The sequence below is a fragment of the Kogia breviceps genome, chromosome 6, assembly GCF_026419965.1.
Source record: "Kogia breviceps isolate mKogBre1 chromosome 6, mKogBre1 haplotype 1, whole genome shotgun sequence".
Taxonomy (NCBI): Eukaryota; Metazoa; Chordata; class Mammalia; order Artiodactyla; family Physeteridae; genus Kogia; species Kogia breviceps.
This window is the reverse complement of record NC_081315.1, coordinates 96,765,266-96,778,666: the sequence shown is the minus strand read 5'-3', so window position 1 is coordinate 96,778,666 and position 13,401 is coordinate 96,765,266. Positions and strand designations below refer to the sequence as shown.

General features: G+C 39.9%; 1 protein-coding gene across 1 annotated transcript in view; it reads right to left on the bottom strand.

Moving 5' to 3' along the window:
* SEPSECS (Sep (O-phosphoserine) tRNA:Sec (selenocysteine) tRNA synthase) overlaps positions 1–1,811 on the bottom strand; it is a 39,264-nt gene extending 37,453 nt beyond the window's left edge. Inside the window, exons 1-2 of the mRNA XM_059066447.2 lie at positions 1,578–1,811; positions 575–729 (exon numbers count right to left, since the gene is read on the bottom strand). Coding sequence (XP_058922430.1) covers positions 575–729; positions 1,578–1,691 — 269 coding nt within the window. The 5' untranslated portion in view covers positions 1,692–1,811. The remainder of the gene's footprint in view (positions 1–574; positions 730–1,577) is intronic.
* Between the last annotated feature and the right edge of the window lie 11,590 nt (positions 1,812–13,401).

The following is a 13,401-nucleotide window of genomic DNA, read 5'->3' as shown; positions in this document are numbered from 1 at the left end:
TAACAACTAAATGGTTATCAGAATTGATGAAAAGCTTTCTGAATAATGCAAAAGAAAAAAGTGACTTAATAATCTAAAATTATAATATACCTTTCCTACATCTACTGCAACAAAGCAAGATATTTATAAAATGGGATTCAGTTTAAATGCAGATGAATGACGTTAAAGTTCTATAAATATACCATTGCCATGTTAGAAAAGAAACATGGAAAACTATAAACAACCTTTATTTTAAACTCTTAACAACCAAATAGGTTTATTAGGTTAAATACTCTTAACAGAATGTATAGACAGTACAAACATTCTTAATAGAACGTACAGCCAGTATCCTTAATCACCCAGAAGCTGACAGGGTATAACCACCTCATATTAGAACTTTTACCCTATTGTCCTGAAAAGCACCTACTCAGGTACATTGTTTCCATTTCCCCGTTGCATCTAGTTCACATGCCCATTTAAACAAGAAGGAGGTTACAAACGGACATTTTATAATTAAATATGATTAATACTGCCACCATTGTTTTTACAAAAAAAAGGAAAAAAAGAAAATGCTTTGTACTTAAAAAAATCATACCTGTAATGTCGCCGAGCAACTAATGCAGATGCCACTCTCCCTTCCCTTTCTCCCACACCACAATTGCCCAGGAAATTATTGCTATCCATGATTGCAAGTTCATGTAAAAAGAGTTCAAGTGTACTTTCATCCCAACCATCCTCTGGACACTTGCCCTTAAGAAAAGAAAAAAGAAAACAAAAAAAGGCTTATGACTATATTTAAGAAACCATCATTCCCCAGAACCCTACTTCAATGAACTTTAAAACTTGTCCATGCACATTTTGCCATGCTCCTTGTTTTCTAAAACTCAGACATCAATTGAGCACTCTGAAGAAACTTTGAATAGGCAAAATGTTTGTGTTATGGCAAAATGTTTGTGTTACACTATATTACAATTATCCACACAATGCTGCGAGAAGTGATGACAAATACATACAATGAGATTACTCAGGTTTAAAGCTGCAGTTAAAAGTAACTGAAAACGAATAAACCTTATCTTCAACTAGGATTTTTCACACCAGCGTGTTAGAACTAGGGTTGTCAAACTTTAGTGACATTAAAATTCAGGATGCTGGCAAGAACGAGACCTGTGAAGTTCCTCAGCAACACCTGCTTCGAGTTAGTATATCGTAGTTTATAAATATCATGTGTTCCCCAGGAGTAGGGAAAGATGGAAGACACGAACTTTGCCCTATCCGCAAACAAAAAAGTAAATCATGCCGGCCTTCCCCTCGCTTCCCCAACCAGAAGTTAGGAAAAAAAAGAAAAAAAAGGGCTCGAAGTTCCGAACTCCCCACATCCCCTAATAACACTCTCTGGGTTTTTGCAGCACTGGCGAGGCTGAGAAGAAGCTGAGCGGCGCACGCCGGCATCTGGCATGCCCATCTGAGAAAGACTCTGAGGACAGGGCTCAACCAGCAAATACGAGCGGGTGAGGCAGGTCCTGGAACTAACAGGGGCGCTGGGCGGAGCCGGAGCCTGGGGGGCGCGGCAGCTGGGGAGGGACCCGAAAGCTCGGTACCTTCTCCAGAAGCAGCCGTATGAGGTGCTCGTGTGAGCGGCGGGCCTCGCAGCCCTGCCGCACGTAAGCCGGCGACACCAGCCGCTCTCCCGCCGCGAAGCTCTCGCGGTTCATATCCGCAGTGGCGACTGCTGCCGGAGAACAACTGACTCACACCGGACACACTCCGAAACCAGGACGCGACTCGCCGCCTAGACGGTACGGGAAGGCCTTGGGACAAACATCTACGTCTCGCTCTCGCACATGCGCAAATCGCTCCAAATAGCGTGCCAGGAGCGGAAGGATTTGAGCATGCGCAGAGGTGTCAGGGCCTTTGGCGGGCTTCAGGCCGTACAGAAAACGAGCCCCGCCTCCCTGCATCTGATTGGTCCAGTTAAACCCTAGTGGGCCTGAGACCGTCTTGAAGGAAGGACGTTTCTTCTGTGAGGAGGGGCTGAGGAGTCAAGGACAAGTGCGTGGCGTCTCTGAAGAAAACATTTCTGAAGTTACTCTGTGTTCCACTCCTGTTGAATGATGAGCTCTGGGAGTTTGTGCTTCAGTCTTACTCAGGTCGTGTTTCTCAGATTCCTGAACCGTTCATCCTTACCCTCATACATCTCAACATTTACAGTTGCCTGGCAACCCCCCCCCCTTTTTTTTTTTGACCGCACCACCCGGCATGGGGGATTTTAGTTCCTCCACCAGGGGTTGAACCAGTGCCCCCTGCAGGGGAAGCGTGGAGTACTAACCACTGGACCGCCAGGCAATTCCCTGGCGACCCCATTTGAAATAGTGGTGCCCCACTGCTTTTCTCCTTTGCATTACAGAATTTTTGGCCATAGCACTTATCATTCACCTCTTGATATAACAGACATTTGTTTACACACACACACACACACACACACACACACACACACACACACACACCCCTATGAATGTAAACTCTCTGAAAGGCAGGGCCTTGGTGTTTGCTGCTATACTCCACGAACACCTAGAAAAGTGCCCAGAATATAGAAGGGGCTTAAAAAAATTTTTTTAATACTGAATTAATGAATTAGTTTCACTATTCAACAACCCAGCACTAGGTGCCTGAGATACAGAAATGAAAAGGCAGATTCCCTGCCTTTGATTTCCTCCTAGCCTACAGTAATTCCTGAAATCACTCTTATCTAGCGGTATGCTAGGGCCCACTTGCACTGGTTCATACTTGGTTGCAAGAGCTGATTGTTAAAAAAATGTTCAGTAATTTTGTGGGCTGGTTTTTAATTACAGCTTCTCTTAGTTGTAATTGTACAATTAAGCCAATTGTATTAAAAGCAAAAGTAGTAAATACTCAAAGTCATCACTTCCTAATTATTTTACTACATTTTACTATTATCTCTGCTCTTGAGATTATTTACATCTGTTGTACCTGAATAGTGGAAATAAGACATGTTGGCATTCTACTGCCCATCTCTTTCCAACTCCCTTTTTTAGTGTCATCATGTTGGTAGCTTGAAACTGGCTGTGGTAGGAGTATTTACACCGTGGAAATCAGCAAACTGTACAAATCCGGCTCTTACCTTCCCCCCATACACCACTCCCCTAGGACTCAGTTGTTTAACATGTACCAACTCACCACTATTCCTACTGCATGTTCCCAGGGCATCCTGCCATTTATCAGCCATAGTGCTTGTCAAATTCCATTTCAATTGTTAATTTTTTGTCTTCCTCAACTAGACTGTGAGCTCCTGGTTGACAAGGACTATATTTGACATCTGTGTTCAAAGCACAGCATGGAACACTATGTAATAGATGTTCAACAGCTTCCCCTTGCCAACAGCCTCCAATCAGAGCACACCTGAACCCTTCTTTTTCACCATAAAGCTTTTCCACTCCCCTGCCTGTCTCTGAGTCTGCCAAATGCAAGTGGTAGTAACTAACTCTCTTGCACTACCAAGTTCTGAATAAATAGTCTCTGTTATTTGGATGGTCTTCATTACTTTCCACAGTTTTCCTGAAGACTCCACTGAGACACGGACTGCACTGTCCATCACCATGGACCCCAGCCTTCAGCCAGATAAGGTTCTCACAGAGACCATAGTGCCTTGCTCCTTGTTGCTGTCAAGTCTGTGCCAACATGGTAAGTCAGTGCCGAATCTGAGCTCCACTATTTTTGTGTTGAGTTCCTCAGCTATTTATTCTAAGTTTGGTACCCAGGTTTTGTTATTGCTTCCGATTTTGTTTGACATCCTTGGTGGAATCAGACCATTCCTTTTCATGCTTTTTGGTTCTCTTTTGTACTTCTGTTTTGTATTGAGCTGTCTGAAAGTGTGGTTATAAGAAGAATAATCATGGGGTAGAACACAGGCATAGGCCCTATAAGCCTGTTGTTTGAGCCAGCCTCACAGACTGATGCGTCTGTTGTTCTTACTAGACCGGCAAACATTTGGACAAACTTCGTTGCAAGTCATCAGTAAAACTGTATGAGGTTCTCCTTTCCTCTTGATTTTTTGTTCTGAGAGCTTGCCTTTGATCAAGAGGGAGTTCACTCTAATTTTCCACCTGCCAGGGGGCACAGATTGTTGGGTCTGTGTTCAGAGGGGTCTTGAAACATGAAGAGAACAAACATCACTTTTAACCAGCCATTGCCAGCTCTCCTGAGGTCATCAAAGCTTAAAACCTCTCCTCCTCTGGGAAAAATGTCTGCTGCTTATGTGTAGTTTTATTACAATCCTAATACTGGTGCCTAGTTCTCTAAATGGTGTAACGTCAGCAGTGGGTATTTGGGCCTTCAGAGGCCACTCTGGGGAACATTTGACTTGAATACATATTTTATTTGATAGGCACCTTAGAAAAGAAAGGGAATTAAGATTTCTCAGGCCCAGTGGGCAACTGTGTTTGATTAGTATGCAGAAGCCTCCAAAAGAAATTCTGGTTTGAAAAGTATTTCACTAAAAGATTCTGTAGCCAAAGCCAATGAGCAATTTAACAAACTTTTCTTTTCAGATTTTATCTTTTTTAAAAATTTATTTATTTATGTATTTATTTTTGGCTGCATTGGGTCTCTGTTGCTGCACGTGGACTTTCTCTAGTTGCAGTGAGCGGGGGCCACTCTTCGTTGCAGTGCACAGGCTTCTCATTGCAGTGGCTTCTCTTGTTGCAGAGCATGGGCTCTAGGTGCACGGGCTTCAGTAGTTGTGGTACATGGGCTCAGTAGTTGTGACTTGCGGGCTCTAGAAGGCAGGCTCCGTAGTTGTGGCGCTCAGGCTTAGTTGCTCTGCGGCATGTGGGATCCTCATGGACCAGAGCTCGAACCCGTGTCCCCTGCATTGGCAGGCGATTCCTAGCCATTATGCCACCAGGGAAGTCCCAATTTAACAAACTTAAGCAACAAGAAACTAGACTCCTTTCCTAGTAAATCCTCCTCATCCTTGTTGCCTCCCTACATCCAGATGTCCCTCTTCTTCCTTGTCCTTGTGATCTCATCAACTCTTCCCTTCTCTTCCTCTTGTCCACACCCCCTCCCTACTCCCAGAAACTCTCCTAAGAGTACAAAATGCCAGTTGCCTCTAAAGATCCATCCCTCCTATGAGCCATATATATGGGCAACTGCATAATTTAAACTTTGGACCCAAGATGAATTAAGAGCTATAATTAAGCAACTCTGCTGCCATATAAGACCAGCAACTATTCATAGGAGAATTTTAAATTAGTTTGGGTGCATATGATTCAGGGTTACCTAACCTATATCAACTTGTACACATGTTGGTCAGAACCTCAGAACCTCAGCTAAATCTTTGATGGCAAAGCTGATTGGATTGACCCAGAAAGACATCTACAGAATCTCTCTATCTACAATAAACCTGTCCAAAAAAAAGGATCTAAAAAAAAAAAATATATATATATATATATATATATATATATATATATATTTGAAAAGCAGGACAAAGTCTCCTAAAAGTACTGTAGTATCCCCAAACATTTCCAATAAAAATTTATTGGACCATAATTGAACCATACAAACAGAAAAATGATGAAAATATCAGAGATTTCCATGATTTTCTAGTAGAAAATACCTTCTGACAACATTCAGGAGTTAATGAAGGTTCCAGTTGTAAAAGTAGTCCTTACATCTCATTTTATCAATGGGGTTAAACCTGAAACTAGAAGCCTAGTTCAAAAGTATAAATTAGAATGGGAAATAGCTCCTTTGCCTGAACTAAAACGCCTGTCAGAACATTTTGAACAGCTTTAGATAAAAGTAAAACAGAATCCAAAATAAACTATAATCATGCAGACTCAACAGCTAGGTGGCCCACTTCCCAAGCAGCTATTTTTGACAAGGTAGATATTGTAAACAGAAAGGACACTGGAAAAAAAGAATGTCCCATCCTATAAAAGAAAAACCAAGATGAAGAAAATCCCTCAATTCTGATCAATGGGGGTGCTCTGAGAAAGGAAAACACTTTCAATATCCTGACTTACCCTTAAACATTCAAGTTGAATAAATATAGATGGTCAACCTCATCAATTCCTGGTAGATAGGGATGCTACTCTTACTACATTAAACACCATCTTTGTTCAACCTCTTCCTCAGAGTAACCATACACACAAGTGACAATTCTTTCAAATAACCCACAGATATTTCCTATCTCCTAGCCCTCAGCTGTAACACTTGAGCCCTTGAATAAAAAACATTCCTTCCTGCTCTGTGATACCACCCTGCAAATTTAATAGGGAGAAACTTACTTTGCAAATGGAATTGTAATATTAAATACACAACAGAATGACTATTAACGTTCCAGAGGACTCTTCTATTTATAATCAAGTTGTGTCTGTTCTGGATATACCTTTGCCTTTATTATATTTGATGCATACCCCAGATAAAGGTCTTGACATCATACATGACATTCTATGACCTTAAAAGTTTCCTGACATAGAAAACTAATTAGAGCAGTAAATAGATCCTACCAAATATCCCCAATATCCCTTGAAGCCAGAAACAAAGGAGGGTTTCAAAGCTGTAGTTGAATGCCTTATATCCAAAGGTCTTCTTATGTCCTTCACTAGCCCTTGTAACACTCAGTAAAGAAATCAAATGGATAAGGATATCAATTTCTTCAAAACCTCAGGACAATCAACAAAACTTTTATCCCTCACTTCCCAGTGATACCTAATGCAAATACTATCTTGGCATCAATTCTACCTGAAGCTACTTGCTTTACTGTAGTGGACCTTTGCTTTGTCTTTTTTTGATGTGCCTCTAGATCACATCTAGGACAGTCAATACCTTTTAGCCGTCACCTGAAGAAGATAACAGTATTCCTAGACAGTCATGCCCCAGAGGTTCACTGAAGCCCCCTCCTATTTTTCTCAGTTCCTCAAACAAGTCTTAACAGATCTAAATTTCCCGTGTTATTAAGTTCTGATACAATATATAGATGATGCCTTACTTTACTCAAAGATTAAGAAAACTTGAAAAAGGATTCCATTTACTTGCTTTAAGTCTTAGAAGAAAAGGGACAAAGTTTCAATAGATAAACTGCAGTTTTTACAAAGCACAGTCCATTATTTAGGTCATGGGATATCTAAGGAGGGGAAAATGCTCTCTCTTGATAGACAAATGACTATTCAAACTTACCTTAGACCTCTCACAAAATAACAGTATGACAGGATTTCTAGGTTTAACTGGATATTGCAGACAAATTTTTATAAGATTGCAATGCCTCTTTATGAGTTGACTAAGTTCTCAGTAAGAGACCTTCTTTTCTGGGAACCCAGATATGGAACAGGCCTTCTGTAATATGAAGAAAGTTCTTCAGTAGATTCATTCATGGGCATTCCTAATTATAAAATTCCCTTTTGTCTATATGTGCATGAGTGATCTGGACAAGCCCTTGGGATTTTAATTCAACTTCATGGGAACCATCAAAAACCTATTGCCAGACCCTTGACCTGGTTGCAAAGATCTATTCCCCGTGTCTTATAGTAATAGCTGCTGCTAAAAATAAATAAATAAATAATTGCTGAGGTTCTGCTGAGCTAGTTCTAGGCTCCTTGCTTGACGTTACGGTTCCTCATACAGGACAGACATTACTACTGGCTAAGAACATGCAACACTTTTCAGCCAGCTGATTAACCTCCTATGACATTGTTACTCTCGTAGTCTCGCATTGCTAACTATTCACCACTCCAACACTGAATTTGCCACTTTGCCAGAGGAACGTGAGCCTCACAGTTGTCTTACCTTTGCTAGGGAATGTTGTGTACGCATTCAAACGTCTTAGAGAATGTCACTGAGAACCACAAACTAATATTATTTGTTGATGGTTCATACCTCAAAACTGAAGGTTATCAAGCAGGATATACTATCACTAATTTAAGCTCTCCTTTGGAATGCAGTCCTCTGCCCAAGGTAAAAATCAGCCCAGATGCCAGAACTTATTGCACTTAATGGAGCTAGTCAATTAACCAAAGACCAGAGAGTAAGCATGTATAGAAAGATAGAATGTATGCTTTGGGACTAGTACATGACTTTGAAAACAATACTGGAAATCTCATTTAAAAAATGGATGAGTTAGGAAACTTTAGGTGCATTCCTACATCTTAGAGAGGTGGCTGTTATGAAAATGGAGGCTCATGCAAAAAGGGATAATATGGTAAAGAAAATGCTCTAGCAGATCATTGTGCCAAATAAGCAGCCTTAACCAATGTTATGATCCTATCTAAACCTCAAAGCATCAATCTATGGAGGTATTCAAAGAGGCCATTATAAATATCAGTGTTTAACCCCTGATTCTGAAAGATAAAAATGGAAAAACTCTGGTTGTACCTTTCACTCAGATAGTCTCTGGAACTCCCAAGATGGCTGCTTGGTGGCATCAGATGACTTCAAATGGAAATTAGCTAAATTTCTCCATGAAACTACTTATCATGATAGAGACAAATCAGTTGCTCTCTTAAATCAGGACTGATCAGGAAACTCTAAAAGGTTAGCTGAGGTTATTTTCAGGTCATGTGTCACCAATCAACAACGCAATCCTGAAAAAAACCATAAAGGTGGGACGTAGCCTGGAACCAAAGCCTCAATAGCCTTTTGAACATCTTCAAATTTTTTTTAGTTATTGTATGTCTATTTTTAAATATTTTTTAGTGATTGTATGTCTACTTTCAGGACGAGCTGCAACATTTCCTTGACAAAAAGCTATAGGCTTCACAGCTACTAAAAATCTCCTTGATTTTTATTTCTAACCTGGGGCATACCAATTTGTACATCAAGTGACCAAGCACACACTTTATGGTAATCATTATAAAAGAATTCTGTAATGCATTACCCCTTACTCAAAAACTACATTGTCCTTACCACCCACGGTGTTCTGGAAATGTTGAAAGAACCGATAGCATCCTTAAATTTAAATTAACAAAACTTTCAGAAAAGTTTGCCATCACTTGGCCAAAGGTAATCCCACGCCCACTAGCCTTTATGACCATATGGTCCATCCCCTTGGGGACACATCACACATCACATCAGTTATTCCCCTATGAATTGGCAACTGGAAGGCCCAAGCATTTAGGGATTTCACCTCTAATAATAGTCTCTGTCCTGCTGCACACAGATATGAGAAAATATTGCAGGGACTCATGTACTATACCCCGTCCTATTTTGCCATTATTCCCACAACATCTTCCTAAGCAGCCTCTTCGTGATCTTCGGCCAGGAGATTTCAGCTATTGGAAGAGATATAAGAGACAAACTGTTCTTGAACCTCATTGGTAAGGACCTTATCAGGAACTGCTAACAACAAGTACAACAGTGTTACTCCAGAGAGTCAATCATGGGATTCAAGTTTCACAACTAAAGAATCAATTCAGAATTCCATGCAATTAGAAGATTACTCCAATAAGGCAGCTCAAAGTGAAGATTCTCAGGGATCTTCTAGAAGAAGCCAATCTTTGGAAGTTGACAGCTGACTCAAGACCTTCAGCAAAAGCAGATGACCTCAAATAGTAGATAGCTTCCTCCCAAGATATTGAACAAAGATCCCTGCCCTATTCCTGTTTTGTTTTTTATCTGCTTGCTTATTCTCTACCTGGGAGGATTACTGATTCATTGCTCAGGCAGGGTCCCCAGTGGTGAGAATCATACAAAGAGAAAAGACTGTAAGAAACTTGTTGCTAACTAAAGCAGAATTTTTCAATGATCCCATTTCTGCTCTAGATGGAATACAAATTAGTTGCAATTCATTGGCATGAGTAGTAATGGACAAATGCATTTTTCTAGGTTTATTATTGGCTAGTCATGGTGGCATCTGTGCCATTGCTAAAATTCTTGCTGTACTTAGATCAATAAAAAAATCCAAGATAGAAAAGGCTATACATTGTTTTAAGGAAAAAGCTAATTAGCTGTCTTAAGTTGATACTCATGACCTGTAGGATTTGCTGTCTTGTCCTGAGTTGGATCTATTGGGTTTCCGGTTCTAAAGCATCTTAAAGGAACTTTTACTCTTTTTTGTCATAATGGTCATGATGCTGGTCTTTGCATTCTATGTAGAGTCTTAAATTCTTCTGAATACTCACTCTTTCATCAGATTATTACCATAATAATAAAACCAAAAAAAGTTTAAGAAGATCTCACAATAAAATTGACTATGAAGGCAACTGAGCAATCCCTAAGAGGTGAAGATCTGGATATCTAGCCTTCCCTACATTGGCCAACCTCTTTCAAGTGAGAAAATGACCCAAAAGGGCAGGGTCTAAGGAGCTGACTATACAAAGGAACACTAGCCAGACCATATATGATTATAGAACTCTGACCCCAAACCTTGCAGCAACCAGCCCAGGAAGGCAAACCACAGTCTCTGCAGCAATCATCCTAGAGTAGTCAGGACTTGGTCAAGCACCAAAAGCACCCCTTTAATTTGCCTCCACCTCCAAAGCAGGACAAATTCAAAAAAGCTATTCTTCACACCAGTCACATAAGATACCCCATTTCTAGTTAACCCATCTCTAGCTTCCTCATGCCAAGAGCCTACAATTGGAGCATACCTGACTCCTTCTCTTTTTTTCCATTATAAAGCTTTCCCACTGCCCTGCCGGCCTCAACTGTAATTGAGAAGGGCACTTCAGCTCCATGATATTTTTCTCCAAAACTAATAACCCCATTATAACCATATGAAAATATCAGACAAACCCTAATTGAGGAACATTCTAGGAAATACCTGACCAGTACTCCTCGAAACTGTCATAATCATGGAAAAAAATAAAATCTGAGAAATTATCATAGACCGAAGGAAACTAGGGAAGGCATGGTGACTGAATGCAGTGTGGCTTCCTGGATTGAATCCTGGAACAGAAAGAGGACATTTGTGAGAAAACCAGAAAAATCCAAATAAAAGTCTGAAGTGTGGTCAGCAGTATGTGTCAATATTGGTTTCTTTGTTTTGACAAATGTATTATGGTAATATTAGACATTAACATTAGGAGAAGCTAGGTGAAGGATATATGGGAAACTTTATCCATCTCCATACATCTAAAATTGTTCCAAAATTTAAAATTTTATTTTTTTAAAAAATGGATAGGGCTTCCCTGGTGGCGCAGTGGTTGAGAGTCTGCCTGCCAATGCAGGCAACACGGGTTCGTGCCCCGGTCCGGGAAGATCCCACATGCCTTTGAGCGGCTGGGCCCGTGAGCCATGGCCACTGGGCCTGCGCATCCGGAGCCTGTGCTCCGCAACGGGAGAGGCCACAACAGTGAGAGGCCCGCGTACCGCAAAAAAAAAAAAAAATGGATACATTTTCAGGCAAAAACATGGAGTTTTCAACAACAGAACACCACTCAAGGAAATGCTAAAGAGTGTCCTCAAGGCAAAAAGAAAAAGTTCCAGATGAGATAGCAAAGATGCAAGAAGGGATAAGGAACAACAAAAATATATGGATGTAAATATATGGGTGAATCTAGGCTAATATTGTCTACATAAAAAACTACAGTAATGTATTGAGGGATTTAACTATAAATAGAATTAAAGTACATGGTTGGCATTTAAGTAGGGAGGAGATAAATAGAGTAAATAAAGTTTAAGTGTTATGAGGGTTTTGTAGTCATAGAGTGACCCATGAACTTACTAGAAAGCAGAATCTTGGGCCTCTCCCCAGACTTACTAAATCATAATTTTCATTTTAACAAGCTTCCCTGTGATTCACATGCACATTAAAGTTTGGGAAATACTGTTCCAAAGGTGCTTGTATTGTCTCAAAAAGAGAGTAAAACTACCAATTGATATTAGATTTTTGCAAATCTAGAATTTATTTTATAATCTCTAGGGTAACCAATAACGGAATAATTTTTTAAAGTGTGTAATTTCCATGGGCTTCCCTGGTGGCACAGTGATTGAGAGTCCGCCTGCCGATTCAGGGGACACGGGTACGTGCCCCGGTCCGGGAAGATCCCAACATGCCGCCGAGCGGCTGGGCCCGTGAGCCATAGCCGCTGGGCCTGCGCGTCCGGAGCCTTTGCTCTGCAACGGGAGAGGCCATAACAGTGAGAGGCCCGCGTACCGGAAAAAAAAAAAAAAAAAAGTGTGTAATTTCCAATTTAACACGGGGGAAAAGTGGGATAACAAAAAATAATCAGTTCAAAATAAGGCAGAAAAGAGTGAAAAAGAAACTGAACAGGTAGGACGACACATAGAAACCATATTAAATATAAGTGAAGTAAATTATCTGACAATTTTTTTAAACAATTATATGCTTTGTACTGAGAACACATGTAAAACAAAAGACTATACAAAGATTGAAAATTGAAAGTAAAAGAATGGGAAGATATATAACATGCAAATACTAACAAAAAGAAAGCTGACATAGATTTTTAATATTAGATGAAGTAGACTTTAACGTAAATGGCATTAGTAACCATAAAGAGGAATACTTCATAATGATAAAAGACTCAATTCACCAGGAAAATATAATAATTTGAAATTTGTATACACCAAATAATATAATTTCAAAATATATAAGTCAAAACTGATAAAAGGGAAAATAGATAAATCTATAGTCATTTTGAGATATTACAGAATACCTTTTAGGCACTAATAGGTCAAATTAACACAAAAAATTAGTAAAGATTAAGAAACACTATGTTTAGTAAACTTGACCTAATGGACATTCATAGAGCCCTGTACCCAACAACTGCAGAGCCACACATTCTTTTCAAGGTCATGTGGAACATTTACCAGAATTGATTACATCCTGGGTCATAAAACAAGTCACAACAGATTTCAAAGCAGTAATATCATGCAGAGTACCTCATCTGACACAATGCAACTAAGCTGAGAATCAATAACAAAAACAAGTCTATTTGGAGATTAAGCAATATTGTAAGTACTCCATACACCAAAGAAAATGTTATAATAGAAATTAGAAAGTATTTTGAACTGAATAATAATAAAAATACCACATATCAAGGCTTATGGGAAGAAGCTAAAACCATGCTTGGGAGAAACATATGACTTTAAAAGTAAAAGAGGGGACTTCCCTGGTGGTCTGGTGGTTAAGACTCTGTGCTCCCAATGCAAGGGGCCCAGGTTCAATCCCTGGTAAAGGAACTGGATTCTGCATGTGGCAATGAAGATCCCGCATGCCTCACTAAATATCCCATGTGCCGCAACTAAGACCCAGCACAGCCAAAATAAATAAATGTATATATTTTTAAAAGCAAAAGCTAGGGGGCATGGAAGGAAAAAAGCATATAGTAGAAAGGAAAACAAAAAGCTAAACCTTTCTTAGCTTTTATCTCAAGAGTTAGTAAAACAATAGAAAATAAACTTGAAGAAAATAGAAGGAAAGAAATAATAAAGGTAAGGCTGGAA